Below are 27,304 nucleotides of genomic sequence, written 5' to 3'. Positions count from 1 at the left end.
CTATCCCCAGCCTCAACATCCGTCATGTCCCTGTCCTCAGTGAATACCAATGCAAAGAATCTCACCCATTTTCTCTGACTCCATGCATGACTTTCCTCCTTTTTCCTTGAGTGGGCCAATCCTTTCTCCAGGTTCCCTCTTGCTCTTTATATATGAATAAAAGGCTTTGGGATTTTCCTTGACCCTGTTTGCTAAAGATATTTCATGACCCCTTTTAGCTCTCTTAATTCCTCATTTCAGATTGGTCCTACTTTGCCGATATTCTTCCAAAACTTCTTCTGTTTTCAGTCACCTCAACCTTACGTTTGTTTCCTTTTTCCTGTTAGCTAGTCTCACGATTTCACCTGTCATTCATGGTTCCCTAATCTTGGCCTTTCCATCCCTCATTTTCATAGGGACATGTCTGTCCTGCACGCTAATCAACCTCTCTTTGAAAGCCTCCCATATATCAAATGTGGATTTACCCTCAAACAGCTGCTCCCAATCCATCTTCTCCAGCTCCTACTGAATTTTGCTATAGTTGGTCTTCTCCCAATTCAGCATTCTTGCTTTAGGACCACTCTTGACTTTGTCCATGAGTATTCTAAAACTAACAGAATTGTGATCACTATTCTCAAAGTAATCCCCTATTGAAACTTCAACCAACACCAGGTCCAGGATGGCCCCTTCCCAAGTTGGACTATTTAAATACTGCTTAATAAAACCCTCATGGATGCTCCTTACAAATTCTGCTCCATCTTGACCTCTAACACTAAGTGAATCCCAGTCAATGTTGGGAAACTTCAAATCTCCTATCACCACCACCTTGTTGCTCCTACATCATTCCATAATCTGTTTACATATTTGTACCTCTATCTCATGCTCGCTGTTGAGAGTCCTGCAGTACAACCTCAACATTGTTACTGCACCCTTACTACCTCTGAGCTCTGTCCATATCCTAGGATATTTAGATGCCAATCTTGCCCTTCCCTCAACCAAGTCTCAGTAACAATAGTAACATCTACTCTTAGGTATGAATCCCAGCCCTAAATTCATCTGCCTTACCGTCTATACTTCTCGCATAAAAACAATGCACCTCGCACCACCAGTCCCTTTGTGTTCATCATCTGGTCCCTGCCCATTCTTCCCCTTAGTCACACTAACTTCATTATCGAGTTCCTTACAAGCTTTAGTTACTACCTATTTACTGTCCACTAACCTCCTTGTTTAGTTCCCATTCCCCTGCCACATTAGTTTAAATCCTCCCCAACAGCTTTGGCAAAAGCACCCCCTAGGACTTTGTTCCAGTCCCGGCCAGGTACAAACCGCCCAATTTGTAATAGTCACACCTTCCGTAGAACCAGTCCCAATGTCCCAAAAATCTGAACAGCATTTTTCTCTCTTACATTTTATTTACTGCTTGTTAAAGAGCTGGGTCACAGCAACGGCATCAGCAGCGGCAAGTAGGTCCTGCATCGACACTTATGCTGTTAGTGAGTGGCCCCAATGTGGACACTTGCCGGTTACCAGGTGGGCCCAGGGTGGATTCATGGCAGTTGGTGAGTAGGTCAGTGTGGACTCAAACCCAGCACAGTGCAGCCTTGCAGTGGCGTCAGAGGTGAGTTTGGGTTCCTGGTGGCTTCTGCATCTACAAGGCAGTCCGAGCACCAACTCGTGACTGCTGCTGAGGAGGTGAGGTTCCCAGCCTGTATATGCAAATATTCATGGAGGTAGCAGCGGAGGAGAGTTTGGACCTAATAAAAAATCCAGCGACATCAGCAAGTTTGGTCCAAAGTGGACTTGTGGCGATGGTGGAGTTGAGTTTGTGCCAGGTAAAAACAATGACTGCAGATGCTGAAAATCAAATACTGGATTAGTGGTGCTGGAAGAGCACAGCAGTTCAGGCAGCATCCGCTCGTTGGATGCTGCCTGAACTGCTGAGTTTGTGCCAGTACAGTGCCTGGTGGCATTGGCGATATCTGCATTGGTGAGGCACGTTGAGGACTGATTTGCATAGTGATTTTTGTCACATTCATGCTGCTAGTGAAAGAAGCAAAACTTTAAGTGATCATCTTTCTGTCTGTTTTCTTTGCTCTAGTATTGTTCTCAGTGCTATTTGGTGAGCAGCACCTTAGCACCTTATTAACTTGCTTTCCCTCATGCGTTGTGTCCAAACAACAGCCCCAGCTATCGTCTCGTGCATGGTCTGTTTTGCTTTATTTCCCTCCCCCTTCTCACAACATTTTAATCAAAGTCTGAGATCACAGAGTGACCTCATTCTATTTTATTGTTATTGGATGGTTTCCATTGATTGACAGGGCATCTCAACTCCAATTCTCATTGATCTATTAACATCTTTTTCTTCATACTTTCTTTTAATTTTTGACATCTCCTTTAAAGCTTTGACCATGAGAACCCTGAATCTAGTGTTTGATTGTGTTTTGTAGAACAGACCAATGAGAGTGAATTTGCATATTTTTTATGGCTGTTCATGAGAGTTCAATCTCTTCAACCTTGTGAGATAGGATGACAGTTTTATGTCTGATTGAAATGTTAGTGTGCAGCATTTTCAAAGTCAGTTTGCAAAAGTCTAAATCTCATAACGTAGGAGACTAAGGTTCATGCTGAAATGTATTGAAGTATCATTCTTAGATTGCGTTGTATTACAATAGCTATCCTTGATTCATCACTGTACAGTCTGTTCTGCTATAACGCGGTATTGCGTTCTTGTACAACCTCGTGTTATAGAAGCTCGTGCAATAGAAATAACAGGGCCTATGGGAAACACAGGGATGGGAACAGACCACCAAAATTATCTGTAAAAAGCAAAACAAAAATGGTAGTTAGCCTAACACAAACGATAGCACAGTCTAAGTAAATGTTAAAATCATATATTTTTATGAAATAATACACTAGATTTAACACTTTAAGGGGTTTCTGAGTTTGCTGAGTTTCAGTACCATATGAAGACAGGGCGGAGGGTAATTATCAGCATCATCATTACTTTCAGGTGCAGTTCTGGGTGCAGGGTTATGATGAAAAAATATTTTTAGTCCAGAAGTGGATAGCTGTGGTTCATTGTCCTCAGAGTGTTTCTTGGAAGTTGGCTTAAAAAGGCTTCTGGTTTTCGCTACTTTTCCATCTTTTGTCTTTCATGAAGAAGCTGTTCATAGGATGCCAGATAAAGCTTTATCCCTCAAACTGCTATCCTGCTGCATTCTACATTGTAGTCATTGTCTTCTAAGAGTTGCAACTGCTTCTCAACTTACCTCAGGATAGAAGACAAAAGAGAAGTAGAAAGTTCTCGTGATGGTGCAACCTGGACTTTGTTGTCTTCATCTAGAGGTTCAGTTTCCCCCGCAGCCACAAGCTGTTGTAGATCAGCTGTGGAGAGATCTTCACAAAGCAACTAAAGCAGTCCCTCAACATCCTCAGTCTCCATTTCAAATCCAACTTGCTTTGCAAGAGCAACACAATGATCCCTGATTGCTGGAAGCTCCTCTGACAGTTCAACATCTTTAAAATCATGAAGAAAATCTGGGAGAAGCTTCCACCAAACTGCATGTTAGCAGTCCATACCGATATCACCCCAGGCCTCCACAATAGCATTCTTAATGTTATAGCTGTTTCAAAATTGAAGAACATTCCTGGATGTGCACCTTAAATAATAAGCTTTAAAAGCTGCTATTGCACCTTGGTCCATGGGTTGAACGAGAGAGGTTGTGTTCGAAGGTAGAAAAAAACACTTGGATGTTTTCAGAAGGTGGGAGGATGACTTGGTGCATTGTCCAGAATGAGGCGAATCTTGAATTCCAAAATTTTTGCCCTGCGATAATTTCTAAAAACATCCTTGAAAACATCAACAAAAAGGTCAGACAAAATTTGCCCCATCATCCAACCTCTTTTGCTTAACCTGAAATAAACACCTAGAGTGGACTTAAGGTAACCTTTCAAGGCTCGTGGGTTGGCAGAATACACCACAGGCTTAAGGTTTAAATCTCCACTAGCATTGGCTCAACAACACAGTCGTATGGTCCTTTGCATCCTTAAAACTTAGAGCTTGTGCTTCATTCTTAGAAATGTAGGTTTTGGATGGTATTCACTTCCAGTATAAGCCTATCTTGTCCAAACTGAAGATTTGATCCAAGGTAAATTGGTTTTTTCACCACAGGAGGAAATAACAGTACACGTTCCTCGTCTGCACTGGCAGCTTCGCCACACAACTTCACATTATGAAAAGTGTAGTGGATCTTAAATGCAGTGAACCAGCTACTACTCGCACTGAAGGCATGCAGCTTAGTTTGATTTTCAGCTTTTTTTTCCCATAAGTCCTCATGAATTGATAGGCTTTCTGTTTTATGGTGAGAATGGTTGTCCAAGTTCATTTTTTGGATTGATCTTCTATCCACTCACTTAGAAGCTGCTCCATCTCCTCAAGTTCTTTTGTTCATGATCTCTCAGACTTGCTAGCACTCAGACTTGTGTAAGCAATGCAGCTTGCTTTAATTCTTTCCACATAGTCTCTAATAGTGAGTAGCTTAGACTCCTTTATTCGTGTTGCAATATCACATGCTTTTTCATAACAGTGAAAATGCATTTAGCTTCTGCTCAAGTCTGATACCTTTTTTTTCCAGTCACCACTTGCGATTTTTTTCACCTGAATGCTTCCTATCAACATTCCATGGAAAGCACAACGAGATTTGGATTAAAAAAAGGATTAAAAATTACTGACTACACTTCACACAAAGCGCGCGAGCTGACCATGCAATATCGGCGTGAGTCTAGTCTTCAGTGCGCAGCAAAACCTAGTGCCAACAATAGAATCGAGTAAAAGCCAACGGGAGTTCGCATTTTTAAAAAGTGTTCCCCGAATCATCAACTGCATTACAGCCAAATCACATTGATAAAACATGTTATTGGAGAATGACCTCTATACAAAATGATGCTGTAATATGCTGGCCCTAATCTGGGAGAAGGGATCTGTCGTATTTTGCTGTTGTAGCACATCTAAGGATGCAGGTAAAGTTACAACATTTAAAAGACATTTGATAAGTTCATGAATAGGAAAGATTTAGACGGATATGGGTCAAGTGCAGGCAAGTGGGAATAGTTTGGTTTGGGAACATAGTGGGCATTGACTAGTTGGTCCAAAGAGTCTATTTCCATACTGTATGACTTTGTGACTCTAAGTCGATGTGCCCCTGCACCCTAAGCATAACTAATTATTTTGCTTAGGAGGTTGCTAAGTTTGCAAACTGGCAATGATGCAACAGGAACCCTAAAATTTGAGTTAGTAGGTCAACTAACACAGTTTCACCGTAACTCATTTGATTTAACCATTGGGAAATAAACGCAGAAAGGACGCAGAAGGAGAATGAGCTAAAAGGAGTGAACTCAATGTCAAATCAGTATGCAAGGGAAATAGAGAAAGAGATCACTTGGAAAGGAAGAGTATGGAAAATAGTAACGTTCAAGTTAACCATTCTCTTTGTGCTGTCTCAAAAATCTCTAGCCCTGAAGTAATTAGGAACTAAGGGTAGAATGATACAGAGGTCTGAGTAATGTGGACTACAGAGATTTTTGGAAGAATCATCTGAGAATTCCAGCTCATCTCGCTGTCAAGAGCATGATTCTATGACTGATAGTGGTGAGGGCATCAGTGGAAATGAGATAGCACTGAAGAGTGAACTTTCATTCCAATGTTAGCAACACAGGGAAGGTACTCATGGCTGGCCACCAGACTCATGGCAAAGCAATTAACTTTTAACACTTAACACTTCTGTGTTTTAAGATGGCCCTAGAGAGTGATGACACTTTATAACACTTCTGACTGTATGTCATAACAAAATACATGTAATAATAAATCAAATCAAATCAAACCTCTCACCATTTAAGAAGTACTCCTTCTTTTCTACAAAAGCAGATAACGTTACAATTGTTCGTATTATATTCCATGTGCTATGGTCTTACATATTGCAGGAAGACTAATGGAATCTAACATTTGTCACAAGCGAATTTGAGGACAAGAGTGATGAAGCCTTGCTTCAGTTATATAAAAACCTGGTTACACCTCACCTGGAGTGGTATTTGCAGTTTTGGCCTCCTCTCTTCAGGTAGGATATTACTGCTAAGGAGGGAGGGCAACAAATGTTCACTAGAATTGTTTCCAGATTGGTGAAAGTGAGGACTGCAGATGCAGGAGATCATTGTCAAGATTAGAGAGGTGCTGGAAGGACACAGCAGGTCAGGCAGCATCCGAGGAGCAGGAAAATTGACATTTCAGGCAGGACCCCTTCATCAGGAATGAGACTGGGGTCTCCGGGGTGGAGAGATCAATGGGAGGGGAGAAGGTAGCTAAGAGAGCAAAAGGTGGATGGAGGTGGGGATGAAGGCTTTAGATCAGAGAGGAGGGTGGAGTGGATAGGTGGGAAGCAAGATTGGCAGGTAGGACAGGTCATGAGGATGGTGCTGAGCTGGGAAGGTTGAAACTGGGGTAAGGTGGGGGGAGGGGATATTAGATAACTGGTGAAGTCCACATTGATGCCTTGGGGTTGAAGTGTTCTGAGGCAGAAGATGAGGCATTCTTCCTCCAGGTGGTGAGGGAGTGGTGATGGAGGAGGCCCAGGATATGCATGTCCTTGGCAGAGTGGAGGGGGAGTTGAAATGTTCGGCCACAGGACAGGCACAGGGTTGATTGGCGTGAGTGTCCCGGAGATGTTCCCTAAAGCGCTCTGTGAGAAGACGTCCAATCTCCTCAATGTAAAGGAGACCGCATCGGGAGCAATGGATACAATAAATGACATTTGTGGAAGTGCAGGTGAAACTTTGATGGATGTGGAAGGCTCCTTTAGGGCCTTGGATGGAGGTGAGGGAGGAGGTGTGGGCACAGGTTTTGCAATTCCTGCGGTAGCAGGGGAATGTGCCAGGAGGGGAGGGTGGGTTGTTGGGGGGTATGGACCTGACCAGGTAGTCACGAAGGGAACGGTCCTTGCAGAAAGTGGATAGGAGTGGGGAAGGAAATATATTCCTGGTGGTGGGGTCCGTTTGGAGGTGGTGGAAATGTTGGAGGATGATGCGGTTTATGTGGTGGTTGGTGGGGTGGAAAGTGAGGACCAGGGGTGTTCTGTTCTTGTTGCGGTTGGAGGGGTGGTGCTTGAAGGCGGAGGTGCAGGACGTGGATGAGGTGCGTTGGAAGGCATCTTCAACCACATGGGAGGGGAAATTATGGTCTTTAAAGAAGGAGATCATCTGGTGTGTTCTGTGGTGGAACTTGTCCTCCTGGGAGCAGATATGGTGGAAGAATTGGGAATATGGGATAGCGTTTTTGCAGAAGGTGGGGTGGGAAGAGGTGTAATCCAGGTAGCTGTGGAAGTCGGTGAGTTTGTAAAAAATGTCAGTGTTAAGTTGGTCATCGTTGATGGAGATGAAGAGGTCAAGGAAGGGGAGGGAGGTGTCAGAGATGGTCCATGTGAATTTAAGGTCAGGGTGGAATGTGTTGGTGAGGTTGATGAACTGCTCAACCTCCTTGTGGGAGCACGAGGTGGCACTGATGCAGTCATCAGTGTAGCAGAGGAAGAGGTGGGGAGTGGTGCCAGTGTAACTATTGAAGATGGACTGTTCTACATAGCCGACAAAGAGACAGGTATAGCTGGGGCCCATGCGTGTGCCCATGGCCAACCCTTTCGTCTGGAGGAAGTGGGAGGATTCAAAGGAGAAACTGCTACGGGTGAAGACCAGTTAAGCCAAAAAAACGAGAATGTCAGTGGAAGGGTACTGTTGGGGACATCGGGAGAGGGAGAAATGGAGGACTTGGAGGCCCTGGTCATGGCGGATGGAGCTATAGAGGGACTGGATGTCCATGGTGAAGATGAGGCATTGGGCGCCAGGGAAATAGAAGTCTTGGAGGAGGTGGAGGGTGTGGGTGGTGTCCCAAATGTATGTGGGGAGTTCCTGGACAAGGGGGGAATAGGACTTTATCAAGGTAGGTGGAGATGAGTTTGATGGGGCAGGAGCAGACTGAGACAATGGGTCAACTGGGGTGGTCAGGCTTGTGGATCTTGGGAAGGAGGTAGAATTGGGTGTTGCGGGGTTCCCAAAGTATAAGGTTTATAAGCTATGGGTGGAAGATCTCCTGAGATGATGAGGTTGTGTATGATCTGAGAGTTGATGGTTTGGTGTTGGGGGTTGAGGCCATAGTCGAGGTGGCGGTAGGAGGAGGTGTCTTCGAGTTGCCGCCTGGCTTCAGCAGTATAGAGGTCAGTGTGCCAAATTACCACTAAATCCTCTTTATTCACTGATTTGATGGTGAAGTTGGGTTTGGAGCAGAAGGAGTGGAGGGCTGCGCATTGTGAGTGTGAGGTTGGAGTGGGGGTAAACAGGTTGAGGTGATTAATGTCTTAGCGGCAGTTGGAAATGAAGAAATCGAGGGTGGGTAGTTGGAGGCGGGTGAAGGGTCCTCGGTAGATGGGTGGGAGTCCTGATTGGAAAAGTAAGCTTGGAGGCGGAGGCAATGGAAAAAGTGTTCGACATTGCGATGCGTATTGAATTCGTTGATGCGTGGAGGGAGGGGGATGAAGTTAAGGCCTTTGCTGAGGACTGATCATTCATCCTCAGTGAGGGGGAGGTCTGTGGGGATGGTGAAAACCCGGCAAGGTTGGGAGCTAGGACTTGGTATAAGTGTGGAGCTGGGAGTGGGGTCGGAGCCTGTCACTGGAGTGGGAGTGGTGGTGGGGGTATAGGGTTGGAGTCATTAGCAGAGGTGATGTTCCCCTCAGGGTTCTGTGGGGCGGGGATGGTGACAGTGGGATCTGTGGGGGGAAACCTTGTTTCCAGGTTGGGTGGACTGTCCTATAAAGAGAGATTGAACAAACTGGGCCTGTATTCTCTAAAGTTTAAATGAATGAAAGATGATCTTATTGAAACCTACAAAATACTTAAAGAGATGGAAAGGGTTGATTCAGGTAAGATATTTCTCCTGAGTGAGAAGCTAGAACCAGAAGACACAATTTAAAAATAAGGTGGATGTCATTTAGGATTCAGATGCAAAGAAATGTCTTAGTTCAGAGGATTATGAAACATTGGAATTTTCTGCCACAGAGTAATGTGGAAGTTCAATCTTTGAGTATGTTTAAAGTAGAGATTTTTAAATTTCTGATTACTAATGGTATTGAATGTGGGTAAAAGGCATTGAAATGTTCAATCAGCCATGATGATGTTGAATGTCAGAGCAGGCTCAATGGGCTGAATGACCTGCTCTTATTTCTATGTTACCATTTACTTAGCCGATCTAAGCTGAAAATGTGTTGCTGGAAAAGCGCAGCAGGTCAGGCAGCATCCAAGGAACAGGAGAATCAATGTTTCGGGCATCAGCCCTTCTTCAGGAAGCCGATCTAATTCTAATAAAAAAATGGGAAATAGTGTCATAGAGTCAGAGAGATGTACAGCATGGAAACAGACCCTTCAGTCCAATTTACCCATGCCAACCAGATATCCCAACCTAATCTAGTCCCACCTGCCAGCACCCAGCCCATATCCCTCCAAACCCTTCCTATTTATATACCCATTCAGATGCCTTTTAAATGTTGCAGTTGTACTAGCCTCCACCACTTCCTCTGGCAGCTCATTCCATACATGTACGTGAAAAAGTTGCCCCTTATTTCTCTTTTATATCTTTCCCCTGTCACCCTAAACCTATGCCCTCTAGTTCTAGTACCCCAGGCAAATGACTTTGTCTATTTATCCTATCCTTGCTCCTCATGATTTTGTAAACCTCAATAAGGTCACTTCCTAGCCTCTGTTGCTCCAGGGAAAACAGCCCCAGCCTATTCAACCTTTCCCTAAAGCTCAAATCTTCCAACCCTGACAACATCCTTGTAAATCTTTTCTGAACCCTTTCAGGTTTCACAACATCTTTCCGATAGGAAGGAGACCAGAATGGCACACAATATTCCAACAGTGGTCTAACCAATGTCCTGTACAGCTGCAACATGACCTCCCGACTCCTGTACTCAATATTCCGACCAATAAAGGAAGGCATACCAAACGCCTTCTTCACTATCCTATCTATCTGCAACTCCACTTTCAAGGAGCTTTGAACCTGCACTCCAAGGTCTCTTTGTTCAGCAACACTCCCTAGGACCTTATAAGTGTTTAAGTCCTGCTAAGATTTGCTTTCCCAAAATGAGCATCTCGCATTTATCTATGTAAAGAAACAATTCATATTTTCAACACAAATATGTTCTATTGATAAACTCCATGAAAATGTTTCATATATGGCTTACCAAGGAAATTAGTTGATAAAGTGTGGTACTGGAAAAGGCACAGCAGGTCAGGCAGCATCTGAGGAGCAAGACAGGGCAAAACCCTTCATATCGACTCTGACTCACAGGCATCTGCAGTCTCCATTATCTCCTACCTGAGGATCATATGCAATTAAAATAAGAGGCTTACACTGAGTAAGAGTAGGTTGGAGGACAGGGAGTGTTATAGGCCTCTAAAAGGTTAATAAAAACAAATAATGTATACTATTAGACTAAACCAGTCAATAATATGAAAACAGATGATAAGATTGTAATTCTAAGAACTTTTAGAATTATATGAAAAGTAAGAGAGCAGCTGAAGTAAATGTTGAGTCCTTAGAAGCCGAAACAGGAGGAAAAGTAATGCAGAAGGAAGAAATTGCAGAGACATTGAATGAATAATTAGTATCAGTCTCTCTGGTCAAAGATTCAAGTTAATGCCAGATGTAGAGAGACATTTAGTGGCTAATAAGGGCAAGGAAATTAAGGTAAATAATATCAGATAGAAAATATTAATGGAGAAATTCAAAGGATTTAAGTCTGACAAGTCTCCAATTTCTGAAGGCCTACATCCCATGATTCTAAAAGAGATAGCTTCACAGATAGTGTATTTTCCCTAATTCCCTGGATTCAGGGACAATAGACAATAGACAATAGGTGCAGGAGTAGGCCATTCTGCCCTTCGAGCCTGCACCACCATTCAATATGATCATGGCTGATCATCCTTAATCAGTATCCTGTTCCTGCCTTATCTTGATAACCCTTGATTCCACTATCCTTTTAGAGCTCTATCCAACTCTTTCTTAAATGAATCCAGAGACTGGGCCTCCACTGCCCTCTGGGGCAGAGCATTCCACACAGCCACCACTCTCTGGGTGAAGAAGTTTCTCCTCATCTCTGTCCTAAATAGTGGACAGTCTCAGCACATTGCAAGTTGGTAAATGTAACATGGATATTCAAAAGAGGAAGAAGAGAGAAAACAGGAAAATCCTGTTTGGCAAATTTATTACAGTTTTTTGAAAGGTAGATAAAGGCAAACCAGTGGATGTAATGCACTGGATATCCAAAAGGATTAAATGAGGAAATATTCAAGAGGATAATTCACAAAATAAGGGCTGATGGAGTTGGGGGTAATATTTTAACATGGGCAGGGGACTAGTTAATGGACAGGAAGCAGAAAGTAGTGATAACTCAGACATATTCAAGTTGGCAGATTGCAATGTGTGGAGTGCTCCAAGTATCAGCACTGAGTCTCAGCTATTCTCTATATTATTGACTTGGACAACGAGGCAAGAAACAATGTAACTAACTGGTTGATGATACAATGCAAGCTTTGAACTCACAAGAAATAGCAAAGAAACTTGGACAGGGTAAGTCAGTGGACAGTATAACCTGGAGAAGTATCAGATTATTCAATTTTGATGTAAAAATAGTAGAGAAGACATTTTTAAGGTTTAGAAGTTGTAAATCTTGATGCTTTGAGATATTTGTCTTGGTGTATAAGGACCACAAGAAGCTAGCATACAGGTATAGAAAGCAGTGAGGAAAGCAAATAACACATTTGACCTTTATTGTGAGGGATTGGAATTTGTTTTTATTTATGCGATGTAAGCATGCTGGCTTGGCCAGAAACTATTGCCCACAGCTAATTGTCCTTGAGAAGGTGGTACTGAGCCACCTTCTTGAACCAGTCTTTGAGGTATAGATACATCCACAGTGCTGTTAAAAACAGAATTCCAGTGACAGTGAAGGAACAGCAATATAACTCCAAGAAAAAATGGAGTGTGGCTCAAAGAGGACCTTTCAAATGGCAATGTTCCCAATCATCTGCAACTCTTGACCTGGTTAGTAGACGTTGTTGGTTTGCAATCCTTGGTAAATTTCTGTAGTACACCTTGTAAACGGTACACACTGTTAACACTGTGTTTCAGTGGTGAAGAGAGTGAAGGTTGAAAGTGATGGGGATGTGCCAATTAAGCAGGTTGCCATCCAGCACCATGAGTGGTGTTGAGCTTCTATAATGTCCTAGCCTCTGTCCTGTTCTTGTATCCACAGTATTCATAAGGTTATATATGATTATACAGTATTTATATTTGTGCTGGGTATATCCCAGTCGACAGATTTTCCTCTGATTCTGTTAATTCCAATTTTGCTCGCATTCTTTAATGCCGTACTTGATCAAATGGTGCCTTGATATCAAGGGCATTCATTCTCATCAATGTCTGGAATTCAACTCCTTAATCCATGTTTGGACCAAAGCTGTATGAGGTCAGGAGCTGAGTGGCCTGACAGAACCCAAAGTGAGCAATTGTCATTTGATAATATTGTCAATGACCCCTTCTTCACTATGCTCATGATGTAAAGCATAAAGAAATTTTACAGCAATTGTACACTGCTTTAATGAGACCTCACTTAGAATATTATTTGTAATTTGGTCTCAATATTTAATGAAGAATTTATCCCCATTGCTGTCACTACAACAAATGTTGGGTAGACTAATCCTTGGAATGATGTACTTGTCCTATAACTGAGTAAATTGGGCCTAGGTTTTCTGGAATTTGGAAGAATGAGAGGTGATCTTAGTGAAACCTACAAAACAGATAACAGACACAATAATGTTTCTTCCCTAGAAGTGGAACCAAAAAAAAGGATCTGGAAATACTTTCTCTCAAAGGATTGTCAATTTTTTGTCCTAAAAGGTGGTGGTGAAAGCATCATCATTGAATTTAACTGCAGATGTGAAGCTCCAAAATTTGTTGCCATTTTCCGAGCAGAAGTGACTACAAATACAAATAATGTCACCATAATTCTTATTGTAAAATCTAAGCCATTATCTTTAATAATGTAACTACAATGTTGTTATGCTTTTGCCTTGTAGATATCTACAGAATAACCAGATCAGATCCATCTCAAAAACTGCATTTTCTGGACTTTACAAACTCAGACGACTGTAAGTGAGTTAATGCTTAGTGATAAGGCTGACAATATTTTCCTGTTTAAACATAAATAGCATGGATTGCTTGTTTACTGTGAGTAGATATTTGGCTTTCACATTCATGATGGCAGCAGTCTGAGCCTGCATGACACTAAATAAATCTTCCATGGCAACAAGTTTAGCTCAGGCTGACCTTCCACTGCAGCCTCTGCCTGTGCCACTATGGAAATTGAAATATCAGGCACCTGTTGCTACACCACATAACTGGAAGGAATCCACAATTCCTATCATGTAGGTGATTTCCTTTTCCATGCTGGAAAGGAACAGTTCCAAGATCTGCACAAAGCCTTGCATCAAATTGGATCTGTGCATTCTCCTTGCTCCTTGACAATAACAACAGGCTTGTGGCAGGCCAACCATTGCACTAAGTATTCTAGCATATGTTTCTATCAACTATTTTCTGTACAGCCACCTCAGTGAAGCCTTTATCTGAGTTGTCAACAAGTATAACTCCTTTCCACAGGGTGAGATTACCGGTGGGACACATTTTGGCATGGCCTGTCTATGATCAACTTATGGTTCATAACCCACAATGTGCTCATCCAGCCTCTAAATTTCCTTCTACAATAGTCAAAGTGCTAGAAGCTAAGCTGGTGTCAGCAAATGTCACAGCACATGATGATGCTTCTTCTTCAGGCATCTGCTCTTCCTTATCTTCCATAAGAGGAGACAATGGCTTAGTGGTATTTTAATGCACTACTAATTCAGAGACCCAGATATTGTTATGGGGAACCTGGCTTTGAATCCTGAAATGGCAGATAGTAGAATTTGAACTCAATAAAAATATGGAATTAAATCCAGTGATGAAATCAATGTCAATTGTTGGAAAATCTGGTCTGGTCTACATGTGACTTCAAACTCCAGACCCACAATGGAATGATGTGATGTGGTTGACTCCTAACTACCCTCTGGGCAACTAGGAATTAACGGTAAACGCTGGCCTCACCAATGGTACCTACGTCCCATGAATGAATTTTTTAAAAGCTGACCCCTTCAATGGTGAAGATACATTACCCATCTCCACAGCAGTTACTGGATATGTGAAAACATAAATGCACAAGAAATGGTTTGAGGTGAGGGAGGAGATGTTGGCTGGGTAAAAGAAGCTCCCACGGTCACAACATGTATGACTTGTACTTCATTCTAAGTTGCAGAATGGGGATGAAGTTGGACTTGAGAAGTTTCATATGCCATGAAGATAATTCTGAATGTTCTCAGACCATTTCACATTGACTTCACGGGGCCAATAATTCACCCAATGATTCACAGGGCCATCTCCTCCACAGGGCCCAGGAGATTCAGGGCCCAGATGTCTGTCCCCTCTGCTGCTACTTCTAGTTATGTATCATTTAGCCCAACAAGTAAGAATGTCAATGATTGTGTTGCAATGTGCTTATGTGATGTCTGCCATACTGAATAACTCAAAGTGTGTGAAAATTATGAGCTGTGGATGTGAGGTTGCAACAATGTATGAGAATGAAGCAGAGGACATGGATGTTAGGCATGTATTCTGATTGCTACAGTCCTCATATGAGCAAAGGATGGGAATTGTTGCTTTGAACAGTGTATGAGGTTGTTGATGCAGTGGGCAGAATATGGCGTCTGAAGCTGCAGTCACTGACCTTGTGTGAGGACATTAATGTTCTGCCAACACTACAGTCAGATTTACTGGGCTCTTTGAATTGGCCTGTGTGGTTACCTGCTCCTGTTTCCTTAGCAGTATATGCTTTTTGCAGAAAGGCTATTCTCCTTTTCACCTCTTGGTCTTAGACCTCCAGCATGAAATCAGCAACCCTGTATCAGACATGCTTCTCTATTGCCACACTTCCTTCATTTTCTATTCCACCGCCTGCTGCAGCCAGCGTGCATCTACCCTTTAAGAAGGGCAAGCAAAGTTAAAATTATCCTAGACGCACATGCATCTGCCCCACCCCTTCCAAATAGGCTGCCAGTCAGCAGCCTGTTTCATGTGGACTGCGTGCTGAATGGTGATAAGTAGTTAGCACAAAGCTTACAAATGACTTACATTGCAGTCTCCCTTATGGAAAAACTTCACTCTCCAACTTAAGTGAGAAAATAGTAATCTATGAAACCACAAGCATTGTCTTGTCTAAAAAATAATTTACTTCTGAAACCTGCCAATACTGAACAAAAGTGAAAATGTTACCTTTAAGCAGAGTTTAGAGAAATTGAAGTTTAAACTGGATTTTTCTATCTCTTCCAAATTGCAGCATATAAATTGGTCAGAGCCCTGAGAAGAAGAAATCAGCCATTTAAATAAAAAGAGTCTTAATATATTTGGAATGGTCGGAACACTGATTTGAAATAGATTTAATAGTACTTAATGATTGTTAGGGTCATGGCAAAGGGTGATTCCTAAGAAGACCTATATTTCAACAATATTTAATTAGACATTCACAGCAAAACTGAACTTGAGCATCCTATGTTATCACTCATGTTTATGTGGCAGTAAGTTTACTGTTGTCCCATAACCAGGCTTTTTTATTCCTAAAATATATTGCAGAAAATTTTCGTCCAGCTATTTTGTTGTTTACCTTTAAAAATATTAGCCAATGTGTTATCCTATTTATATTTATTGGGACAAAGTGTACTTTTATAGTAGTTGCTTTGTATCCTCAGTAAATTTAATGGAAGTATTTTATTATTTGGTCAATTAATGACATCATTCCAAAAATTATCCAATTCTACAATGAAAATAAGCAGTGTAATCAGGATGGTTTGTTATCTTTCTCATTTTCTTTATATTATCTCTATTTTTTAAATATTTATAGATCTATTATAAATAATTGTAATGGTTTTGTTTGCAAGGTTATTTCAGTGCACATTATCTTTTGTTTTCTAGGTACATCAGTCATAATAGAATCACAGTTCTGAAGCCAAGAATATTTCAAGACCTTCATAAACTGGAAATTTTGTAAGTGTCTATCTGTCCCACAGTGCTGTTCTGCTGCTATAGTGCAGCATCAATAATTTTACAGTGTATTGCTTGATCATTTCCAGTCTATTATAAATAACTTTTGAAGAATACTTTAATTCACAACATTTTTTGACTACTTGCTAATTATGTGTTTGTTAGAGTAAGCATTACATTTTAAATTGAAGTTTTGGCCACATAGACAGTTTGATTTAATTTTGAAAGGTTCTTATGCTAGTGAAGAGAATTTTTCATTTGAGTTAGATTTTTAACATACAAGTGTTAAGAGTAACTAATTGATGCATTAGGTACCTTTGGAGTTTAAATTTAGATGTAATTTTCTGCTTCCATCTCCTGCAATCTGTAACACCAAATAAATTGTAGGTATAATTCCTCATATAAATTCATTAGTGAAGTTAGAAATGAGACTGATCATTTTTGTGAACAAGTTTGTCATTATGGGGATAATTTCACAGAATTATATTCTGGTTATGGAGATTCAGTAATTTGGATGTGCACATCAACCTACTGTAAATTATGGTATGGGTAAGGGGTGTGTTATCAAATGCTTAAAGAAATGTGGCTTGATAAGGACCAGCACTGTATACTATAGCTGGCTCCAACCTTAGTACGCAACTTTCTCACATATTTGGCATGAAGTACTAAAGGTTTAGTATAGCAATAACATAAGGCTGCACCAGTGCAGAGGCAGTTTGTGGAATATGTTGTAGTACCTTGGGCCCTGACACTAGCTAATGGATGGTCCACAGGGTTTTTGGTACAGGCTTAGGAAAGGCAGGTGAGTGTTCTATATTTTTAGGATCGAATTCACAACCTCCATCCATTCTGCCCCAGGAGCAGACAGAAGTATCTTAATGTCAAAGGTTGAGAACCACTGTAAATCAAAGTGTCTTGGGCCTATAGGACCATAAAACATAGGAGCAGAAATTAGGCCATTCAGCCCACCAGGTCTAGTCCACCATTCAATTATGACTGGTAAGTTTCTTGACCCCATTCTCCCCCTTTCTCCTCATAACCTTTGATCCCCTTTCAGTTTTATATACACTCAATGACCTGGCCTCCATAGCGTTCTGTGGCAATGAATTCCATAGATTCACCACTCTCTGGCTGAAGAAGATTCTATTTATCTAAGTTCAACTAGGTCTTCCCTTTTCTCTAAGCCTGTGCCCTTGGGTTCTAGTCTTTCCTACCAATGGAAATATTTTCCCAACATCCACTTTGTCCAGGCCATTCAGTTTTCTGTAAATTTCAATTAGATCCACCTCTCATTCTTTTAAACTCCATCGAGTATGGACCCAGAGTCTTCAAACATTCCTGATATGTTAAGCTTTCTATTCTTGGGACCATTAATATGAACCTCCTCTGAACACGCTCCAGGGCCAGTGCACACTTCCTGAGATATGAGGTCCAAAGCTATGCACAATACTCCAAATGTGGTCTGACCAGAGCCTTATAGAGCCACAGAAGTATATCCCTGCTTTTATATTCAAGTCTTCTCAAAATAAATGCCATCATTGCATTTGCCTTCCTAACTACTGACTCAACCTGCAAGTTTACCTTGAAAGAATCCTGGACTAGAACTCATAAGTCACTTTGCACTTCAGAATTCTGAATTTTCTCCCCACTTAGAAAATAGTGTGTGCCTCTATTCTTCCTACCAAAGTGCATGACCTCACACGTTCCCATCTGCCACTTCTTTGCCCACTCTCCTAACCTGTCTAAGTCCTTCTACTGCCTCCCCACCTCCTCAGTGCTACCTGTCCTTCTACCTATTGTTGTATTGTCTGCAAACTTAACCAGAATGCCCTCAGTTCCTTCATCTAGATTGTTAATGTATAAAGTGAAAAGTTGTGGTTCCATCACTGAGCTTTGCAGAACACCATTTGTCATGGGGTGCCATCCTGAAGAAAGAGCCTTTTATCCCTACTCTCTGCTTTCTGCCAGACAGCTAGGTTCATGCTAGCACCTTGCCTCTAGGCATGGACCCTTAACTTACTTAGTAGCCTCTTGTGCGGCACTTTGTCAAAGGCCTTCTGGAAATCCAGGTAGATAACATCCATTGGCTCTCATTGGTCTAACCTGCTCATTACTTCCTCAAAGAATTCTAGCAGATTTATCAGGCATGTCCACACCTTGATGAAACCATACTGATTTTGCCCTATTTTAACATACAAATCCAAGTATTCAGAAATCTCATTCTTCACAATGGATTCCTGTATCTTACCCACAACCGAGGTTAGGCTAATCGGTTTGTAATTCTCTATCTTTGGCTATACTCCCTTTTTTAAACAAGGGGTGTCACGTTGGTAATTTTCTAATCCTCTGGGACTCTCCCTGACTCTAGCAATTCTTGAAAGATTACCACTAACACCTCCACTATCTCTTCAGCTATCTCCCTTAGAACTCTGGGGTGTAGTCCATCTGGTCTAGGTGAATTATCCAACTTCAGGCCATTCAGTTTTTCTAGCACCTCCTCCTTGGCCACCATACTCAGCTCTGCCACTTAATCTCTTGAGTTTTTTGGGATATTATTCGTGCCTTCCATCGCAAAGTAATTATTCAGTTCCTCAGCCATTTCTTTGTTCCCCACTACTATCTTTCCAGTGCCATTTTCCAGTAGCCCAATGTCCATTTTTGCCTATCTTTTGCCTTTTGTATACCTAAAGAAACTCTGACAGTCTTTCTTTATATTACTGGCTAGCTTACCCATGTATTTAATCTTCTCCCTCCTTGTTTTCTTTGTTGCCCTCTGTTGGTCTTTGTAAGCTTCCAATCCTCTGGTTTCCCACTGCCCTTCGCCATATTATATACTTTCTCTTTTGCTTTTATGCCATCCCTGACTTCCATAGTCAGCCATGGTTGCCTCATCCTCCATGTACCATGCTTCCTTTTCCTCAGAATGAATATCTGTTGTGTCTCCTGAATAAGTCCCAGAAACTCCTGCCATCGCTGTTCCACTGTCTTTCCTGCTAAGCTCCTCTTCCAGTCAATTCTATCCACCTCCACCCTCATGCCTCAATAGTTGCCTTTATTCAGCTGATTCTATCTTCTCCCACTCAAATTGCAGAGTAAATTACATTATATTATGATTACTGTCTCCTAAGGGTTCCTTCACCTTAAGCTCCCTTATCAAGTCTGCCTCATTGCACAACACTAAATCCAGTATTGCCTGTTCCCTCGTGGACTCCGTCACAAGCTGCTGTAAAAAGCCATCTCATAGACACTCCACAAATTCCTTTTCTTCCAATCTACTACCAACCTGATTTTCTCAGTCTACCTGCATATCAAAATCCCCTGTGATCACTGAAACTTTGCCTTTCCTACACATCTTTCTATCTCTTGGTATCATCTGTTTCCAGCTCCTAACTACTGTTTGGAGGCCAATACATAACCCCAACTATGGTTTAGATTAGATTAAATTACTTACAGTATGGAAACAGGCCCTTTGGCCCAACACGTCCACACCGACCCGCCAAAGCGCAACCCACCCTAACCTGCACATTTTTTTGGATTGTGGGAGGAAACCGGAGCACCTGGAGGAAACCCACACAGACACGGGGAGAATGTGCAAACTCCACGCAGAGAGTCACCAGAGGCGGGAATTGAACCCAGGTCTCTGGTGCTGTGAGGCAGCAGTGCTAACCACTGTGCCACCGTGCCGCCCACTTCTCTCTTTGCCGTTCCTCAATTCCACCCACACAGATTCTGGTCCTACTTCGTTTCTTACTATTGATTTAATTTCATTTCTTGCTAATAAGGCAACCCAACCTCTACCTACCTGCCTATCTTTTTGATAGGATGTATATCCTTAAATATTCAGCTCCAAATTCTGATCCCCCTGCAGCCACGTCTCCATGATGCCCATCACATCATACCTGCCAATTTCAATCTGCACTGTAAGCTCATTTGCCTTATTCCTTGAACTGCGTGCATTCAGATATAACACCTTCAGTCCTGTATTAACTGGCCCTCTTCTCAATGTCATTTGTTTATCCAGTGTGCTTGAAGTTCAATTGCTAACCCTTTCCAAACACTCTGTCCGATTTGTGTCTGTGCTGGAGAATTTAATAATCTCTCCTGAGTTCTGCATTCTTACCTCCTCCTTTAATTTGGGTTTTCTAATTTCCCCTGACACTTTTGTAACTGAGCCCCCATCTCCCCCCCCCCCAACAATTAGTGTAAAACTCTGCCTACAGCCCTAGTTATATGATTAGCTAGGACTCTGGTCCCTGCATGGTTCATGAGAACAGATGCCTTCTTTTCCAGTACTGATGTTAATGTCCCATGAATTCAAATCCATTTCTCTCACACCAGCCTCTAAACCTGTGCTCAAGTGTGCATCTGTTTTGCAGGCACAAGGCCCAAGGCCCACCCAGGGAGGGGATTACATCAAAGATGTAGACAGAGGATGAAATGTTTGCAAATCAACTTTCCAGCTCGGCGAACATACCATGACAACCGGCACCTGAGCTACAAATCTTAACACAAACCTTAATCAAAGATGCGTGCAGGACTATTTTAATCACAGGAAGTGGAATGTTCTTGAGCCTGGAATAAGTATAGCAACTTCAGGTGCAGTAAGTCAGTACATGAAGTTCAAAATCTCACTTCAGGTGTCTAGAGATAGAATGGAGTTCATGGGCTGAACATTATTCATTTCTTGACTAAATGTGAGTTGTGTTCTGCTTTTTGGAGGGTTTTGACCATAATGCCAACTGAAATTTCTCACCATATGAAAACAAACTCAGCTCATTAACTACTTACCCCACCCCTGCAGGATCCCTCTTGTCTGATTCTAGAACCATCTCACTATATGAAAGATGTTGTGAAACTTGAAACGGTTTAGAAAAGATTTACAAGGATGTTGCCAGGGTTGGAATGTTTGAGTTATTGGAAGAGGCTGGATACGCTGTGGTTGTTTTCCATGGAACATCAGAGGCTGATGGGTGATGTTATAGAAGTTTATACAATCATGAGAAGCATAGATAGGGTGAACAGACAAGGTCTTTTCCTCAGGGTGGCAGACTCCAAAACTAGAAGGCATAGTTTTAAAGTGAGAGGGGAAAGATTTAAAAGGGACATAAGGAATAACTTTTTCATGCAGAGTGTAGTACATGTATGGAATGAACTGCCAGAGGAAGTAATGGAGGCTGGTACAATTACAACATTTAAAAGGCATTTGGATGAATATATAAATAGGAAGGGTTTAGAGAGAAATGGGTCAAATGCTGGCAAATAGGACTAGATTAATTTAGGATATCTGGTCAACATAGACAAGTTGAACTGAAGGGTTTGTTTCCGTGCTGTACATCTCTATAATTCTATGATTCTAAGTACAATTCCTGGAACAACTTGCCACTCAACAATATCTGCTGAAAGACTGGCAGTTTTTGAGGCCAGGCTATTTTTAAAAGGTCAATGTGAATCTGGACAAGCTCTGGCATTCAAGGACTTATTGTTAAAATGTCTGAGAAGGGGAAGATTTCACCACAATTCTCTGATAGGGATCTGGAAGTCTTGGTCAAGATGGTGGTGCAAAGTTCTGTTTCCACACGACTGACAGAGGAGGTCACACCACCAGACCTTAACAGCCCAAACCACCCAGGGCAATGCCATCTCTACAGTGCAAAAGGGTCAGCATGAACAAAGATGGATTAAATAGCTCCTTTCTATGCTGTATCATTTCTGTGATTCTATGATTCTAAGAGTGGCCAGCAGTACTGTAAGAAAGTCAATGACCTTCTCTGCTCCACGAGTGGAAGTGCCACATTAATCTCTCTGCTACCTCACACTCAGTCTATCTCTAGTACTGTACCCATCTGCCTCAAAAGCTCAAGCTCTGCACTCTCGGAACTGCCTGCAACATTTTCTTCTCCACTTGCTTTCACCCAGCCCATAACACCCCAGACTACGAATCCAGCCTGATCTCTGCACTGCCTTCACACTCCCTCAGAACCTTCAGCCGACCTGCACCAATACTAACCCAAGCTGAGGACTGAACACTTGCAATATATAGACAGGCAATATAATGGCTGGTGATTATGAGTTAAACCATTTGCTAAATATTTTTTCTGTCACTCTCATACATTAAGGAGAGATAGGAAATGGGAGAATGAGAGGAACACAAGTAGCCAGGGTAAGAAAAGGATTGCTGAAGATGTCCCAAAGTTTTCTTCACAGCTTTGAAGGGTAGGTAGTGAAGGTAGAGGTGAAAATCACCAGCCCAGATGTATCCATTGCAACAGGGTAGAACACATTTGTTCAGAATGCTGGACGTTGAGAGGAACCTATTGGAGTTCATAGTAATGAGTCTGAAAAAGAAATTCAAAAGGAAAATGCCTTAGAGCAGATTGTAACTTTAACTACAACTAAGAGACCAGAGGTAAACATTGCTGTGAATGCAGAATGCAGGACCCCTTTTTCTTAAAAGGAAGCATGCAAGCCCATAGCTGTACAAAGAGATAGAGGCTACTCAAACTCTCTTGCTGGAAAGGGATTTAATTCTCCCTTCAGAGAATTGAGTAAAAGCCAGCATGTTAGTAAATGAGTCAGCAGAAGAGTGTATCCCAGTTCCATTGTACAAATTTCAACTGAAGTGTGGTTTGTCTGAATTAGCAGTCATTGCATTAGTTAAGAAACTAGTTATGGACAAACTTAATGTATTCCTGGGGAATGATTTTGTAGCAGTGAAAGTCATAGCTTGCCTATAATCACAAAAGTTGTAGTTGTGGTTACAGAGATGGAATAGTATTACAAACAGGTTCTGGGTGATTTCACTTTGTGTAGTGACTAGTGCAATGGCTAAATCAAGTTCATCACTAAAGGTTGCAGTGAAATCGCAAATGGTGTTAGGGCTGCTGAAATTTTATTTAGGAACAAGAATAGTTCAAAAGGGAATATTTAGCATGTCTTGTTAATTGAAGTCAGGAAGCAGATATAAAGTTAAGAAAGTTAGCAGCTGGCCAACGTTGAAGATGAGGCTAAAGGAGTTCTAGTTTGTGATTATATTAAAAATGGAGTTTTGAAGAGGAAGTGGAGTCATCCTCACAAACCAGCAAATAAGAATGCATGGTTGTTCACCAGATAGTAGTACTACCCAGATATCATAAGGCGATAATGTGAGAAACACATGAAGTTCGTATGGTAAGCCATATAGGAATACAAAAATGCAGGAATCGAATACAGGTATTTTATATGCCCGTGACTTTATAAAGGCATACTGTAATTCTTTAAAACATACCATGCAAGTCAGGCAGTAGGAGACCCTTAATATGTAATCAAATCAGCACCTTTGATACCGATACCAGTTTTTGATGAGCTATTTGGTCATGTATAACTAGATTGTGTGTTATAACTACTGACATCCGTATGTCCTTGTGATTGTTGATATAACTACCTGGTTCCTATAAGCTGTTCTTTTGTGAATAATTATAGTTCAGGTAATAATGGAAATGTTTATGCAGCATTTTAGTTGCTATGGCGTATCAAGATACTGACTAATCAAGGTTTTAAATTTATGACTAAAGTTTTCAAGGAGATGCTTGGCTGTCTAAGTATAAAACAGTTGAGGTCAACTGAAATCAATCAGCAACAAGGGGAGCTATGGAAGCCTACTATCAGAGACCTAAAACAATGATTATGGCATTCTGTCATGAATACACAAAGAATTGGGACAGAGGATTAGATTTTTAACTATTTGCTCTCAGATTCTTAATGAATCTGCTTGGTTTAGTCCATTTGAATTAGATTATGGTCATGAAATTAGTGGTCCATTAAAATTGATTAAGGAAAGCTAACATGGTGCCACTGTTTAAGAAGGGTGGTAAGGACAAGCCAGGGAACTATAGATCAGTGAGCCTGACTTTGGTGGTGGGCAAGTTGTTTGAGGGAATCCTGAGGGACAGGATGTACATGTATTTGGAAAAGCAAGGACTGATTAAGGATAGTCAACATGGTTTTGTGCATGGGAAATCATGTCTCACAAACTTATTTGAGTTTTTTGAGGAAGTAACAAAAAGGATTGATGAGGGCAGAGTGGTGATGTGATCAATATGGACTTCAGTAAGGTGTTCGACAAGGTTCCCCATGGGAGACTGGTTAGCAAGATTAGAGCTCACGGAATACAGGGAGAACTAGCTATTTGGATACAGAACTGGCTCAAAAGTAGAAGACAGAGGGTGGTGGTGGAGGGTTGTTTTTCAGACTGGAGGCCTGTGACCAGTGGAGTGCCACAAGGATTGGTGCTGGGTCCTCTACTTTTTTGTCATTAACATAAATGATTTGGGTGCGAGCATGAGAAGTACAGTTAGTAAATTTGCAGATGACACCAAAATTGGAGATGTAGTGGACAACGAAGAAGGTTACCTCAGATTACAATGGATCTTGATCAGGTGGGCCAATGGACTGAGAAGTGGCAGATGGAGTTTAATTCAGAGAAATGCAAGGTGCTGCATTTTGGGGAAGCAAATCTTAGCAGGACGTATACACGTAATGGTAAGGTCCTAGGGAGTGTTGCTGAACAAAGAGACCTTGGAGTGCAGGTTCATAGCTCCTTGAAAGTGGAGTCACAGGTAGATAGGATAGTAAAGAAGGCGTTTGTTATGCTTTCCTTTATTGGTCAGAGTATTGAGTACAGGAGTTGGGGGGGTTATGTTGCGGCTGTACAGGACATTGGTTAGGCCACTGTTGGAATATTGCATGCAATTCTGGTCTCCTTCAGGTCGGAAATATGTTGCGAAACTTGAATGGGTTCAGAAAAGATTTACAAGGATGTTGCCAGGATTGGAGGGTTTGAGCTATAGGGAGAGGCTTAAAAGGCTGGGGCTGTTTTCCCTGGAGCGTCGGAGGCTGAAGGGTGACCTTATAGAGGTTTCCAAAATTATGAGGGCATGGATAGGGTAAATGGGCAAAGTCTTTTCGCTGGGGTCGGGGAGTCCAAAACTAGAAGGCATAGGCTTAGGGTGAGAGGGAAAAGATATAAAAGAGACACAAAGGGTGGTATGTGTATGGAATGAGCTGCCAGAGGATGTGGTGGAGGCTGGTACAATTGCAACATTTAAGAGGCATTTGGATGTGTATATGAATAGGAAGGGTTTGGAGGGATATGGGCCGGGTGCTGGCAGGTGGGACTAGATTGGGTTGGGATATCTGGTCGGCATGGACGGGTTGGACCAAAGGGTCTGTTTCCATGCGGTACACCTCTATGACTCTATGTTGAATTACATGTCCATGTCTAGAAAGAATTACAGGAGAGTGTAAGATAGCACATGAACATTTGAAAGTTTGAACGTCAAAATGGAAGAATGGGCAGAACAATAACCAGCAAGTAGAATGTTTCAAGTGAAAGATGAAGTATTTATATTACTGCATTTGCCATTTGAATCTCTGAAGTGAAATTCATTTGGTCAATACAAGGTAGTTAGGAGTGTTAGTAAAGTGATTTATCTGATAAATACACGTGACCATAGGAAAAAACACCAGTTAGGTTATATGCTGGAAACATATCATAGTGAAGAGGATAAGGAGGAACAAGCATACCACCTAATAAGTGTAGTGGGAGATGACAGAGACAATAAGAGTGATGTAGAAGGATACAATTCAACTATCTAACTCAGAAATATTGGGACAGGGAGACATTAGGATGAGGACAATTCTCCTAACACTGTGTCTATTTGCTTACTGCACATAAATATGTTTGTCTCATAAGCTGTTCACACATAGTGCAGGTACAAGTGTAATGTAATACTCTGCTGTACTGCAAGCAGCATGCCCCCTTGACTGAGGGCTGCTGACCAGAAAGGCAAGCTACCTGGTTGTTTTTTGCCACGGCATAGATGTTGCAAGTATAAAAGTAGGTACTAGTGAGTGAGCACTCAGAGTAATTGAGTCGGCCTGAGATGCAACCTGGTCCAACACATGAGCTGAATGCCTGTCCCTGTGTGCAATGTATTCCTGTGCTCATACTGCTCCTGTGTAGCCTTTCAATCAATGCCACTTGCTGGTGTGCCCTGCAATGCAAGTCTGCGCTTCCAGAGCACTCTACAGTTTATCAGACAGGTGCCATTATGGTCATGAGGCATTTGCAAATGCCAGGTGCTAATATTCTTACATGCAGATCATGCTCTAAGATCCAATTTGAAACAAAGCAACATGGAGGTCTTTCAGAGCAAGGGGTGAGCTGATGCCAAGTACCCACTTTGATTTCCATGTCAAATTACCTTGATACCTAGCTTTTTTGATCAGTATAGTAAGAAAGGCAGCTGAGTATTAGAACAAGGAACATTGCAGCGCAGTACAGGCTTTTCAGCCCTCAATGTTGCGCTGACCTGTGGAACCAAGCTAAAGCCTATCTATCCTACACTATTCCATTTTCATCCAGATGTTTATCCAATGACAATTTAAATGCCCTTAAAGTTGACGAGTCTACTACTGTTGCAGGCAGGGCGTTCCATGCCCCTACTACTCTCTGAGCAAAGAATCTATGTCTGACATCTGTCGTATATTTATCACCCCTCAACTTAAAGCTATGTCCCCTCGTGCTAGTCATCACCATCCAAGGAAAAAGGCTCTCACTGTCCACCCTATTTTACCGTCTAGTTATATGTCTCAATTAAGTCACCTCTTAACCTTCTCTCTAACGAAAACAGCCCCATGTCCCTCAGCCTTTCCTCATAAGACCTTCCCTCTATACCAGATAACATCCTAGTAAATCATCTCTGAACCCTTTACAAAGCTTCCACATACTTCCTATAATGTGGTGACCAGAACTGTACGCAATACTCCAAGTGTGGCAGCACCAGAGTTTTATACAGCTGCAACATGCCCTCATGGCTCCGAAACTCAATTCCTCTTCCAATAAAAGCTAAGGAAGATGTGTTGGACATTTTGAACAACTTGAGGATAGACAAGTCCCCCGGGCCTGACGGGATATATCCTAGGATTATGTGGGAAGCAAGAGAGGAAATTGCAGTACCGTTGGCAATGATCTTCTCGTCTTCACTGGCAACGGGGGTGGTACCAGGGGACTGGAGAGTAGCGAATGTTGTGCCCCTGTTCAAAAAAGGAAATAGGGATAAC

General features: G+C 41.9%; 1 protein-coding gene across 4 annotated transcripts in view; it reads left to right on the top strand.

Annotated features, from left to right (window-relative positions):
- Positions 1 to 27,304, top strand: part of rxfp2b (relaxin family peptide receptor 2b) — a 158,282-nt gene that overhangs the window by 64,840 nt on the left and 66,138 nt on the right. For all 4 annotated transcript variants that reach the window (XR_011961498.1, XM_072577251.1, XM_072577252.1 and 1 more), the window contains 2 exons: positions 13,156 to 13,227; positions 16,136 to 16,207. Coding sequence is in view for 3 of the 4 variants with exons in the window: in XM_072577251.1 (XP_072433352.1) it covers positions 13,156 to 13,227; positions 16,136 to 16,207 (144 nt within the window). In the remaining variant the exon portion in view is untranslated. The remainder of the gene's footprint in view (positions 1 to 13,155; positions 13,228 to 16,135; positions 16,208 to 27,304) is intronic.

Source organism: Chiloscyllium punctatum, chromosome 9, assembly GCF_047496795.1.
Source record: "Chiloscyllium punctatum isolate Juve2018m chromosome 9, sChiPun1.3, whole genome shotgun sequence".
Classification (NCBI taxonomy): domain Eukaryota; kingdom Metazoa; phylum Chordata; class Chondrichthyes; order Orectolobiformes; family Hemiscylliidae; genus Chiloscyllium; species Chiloscyllium punctatum.
The sequence above is the reverse complement of the archived record's forward strand: the minus strand, read 5'-3'. Positions and strand labels throughout refer to the sequence as shown.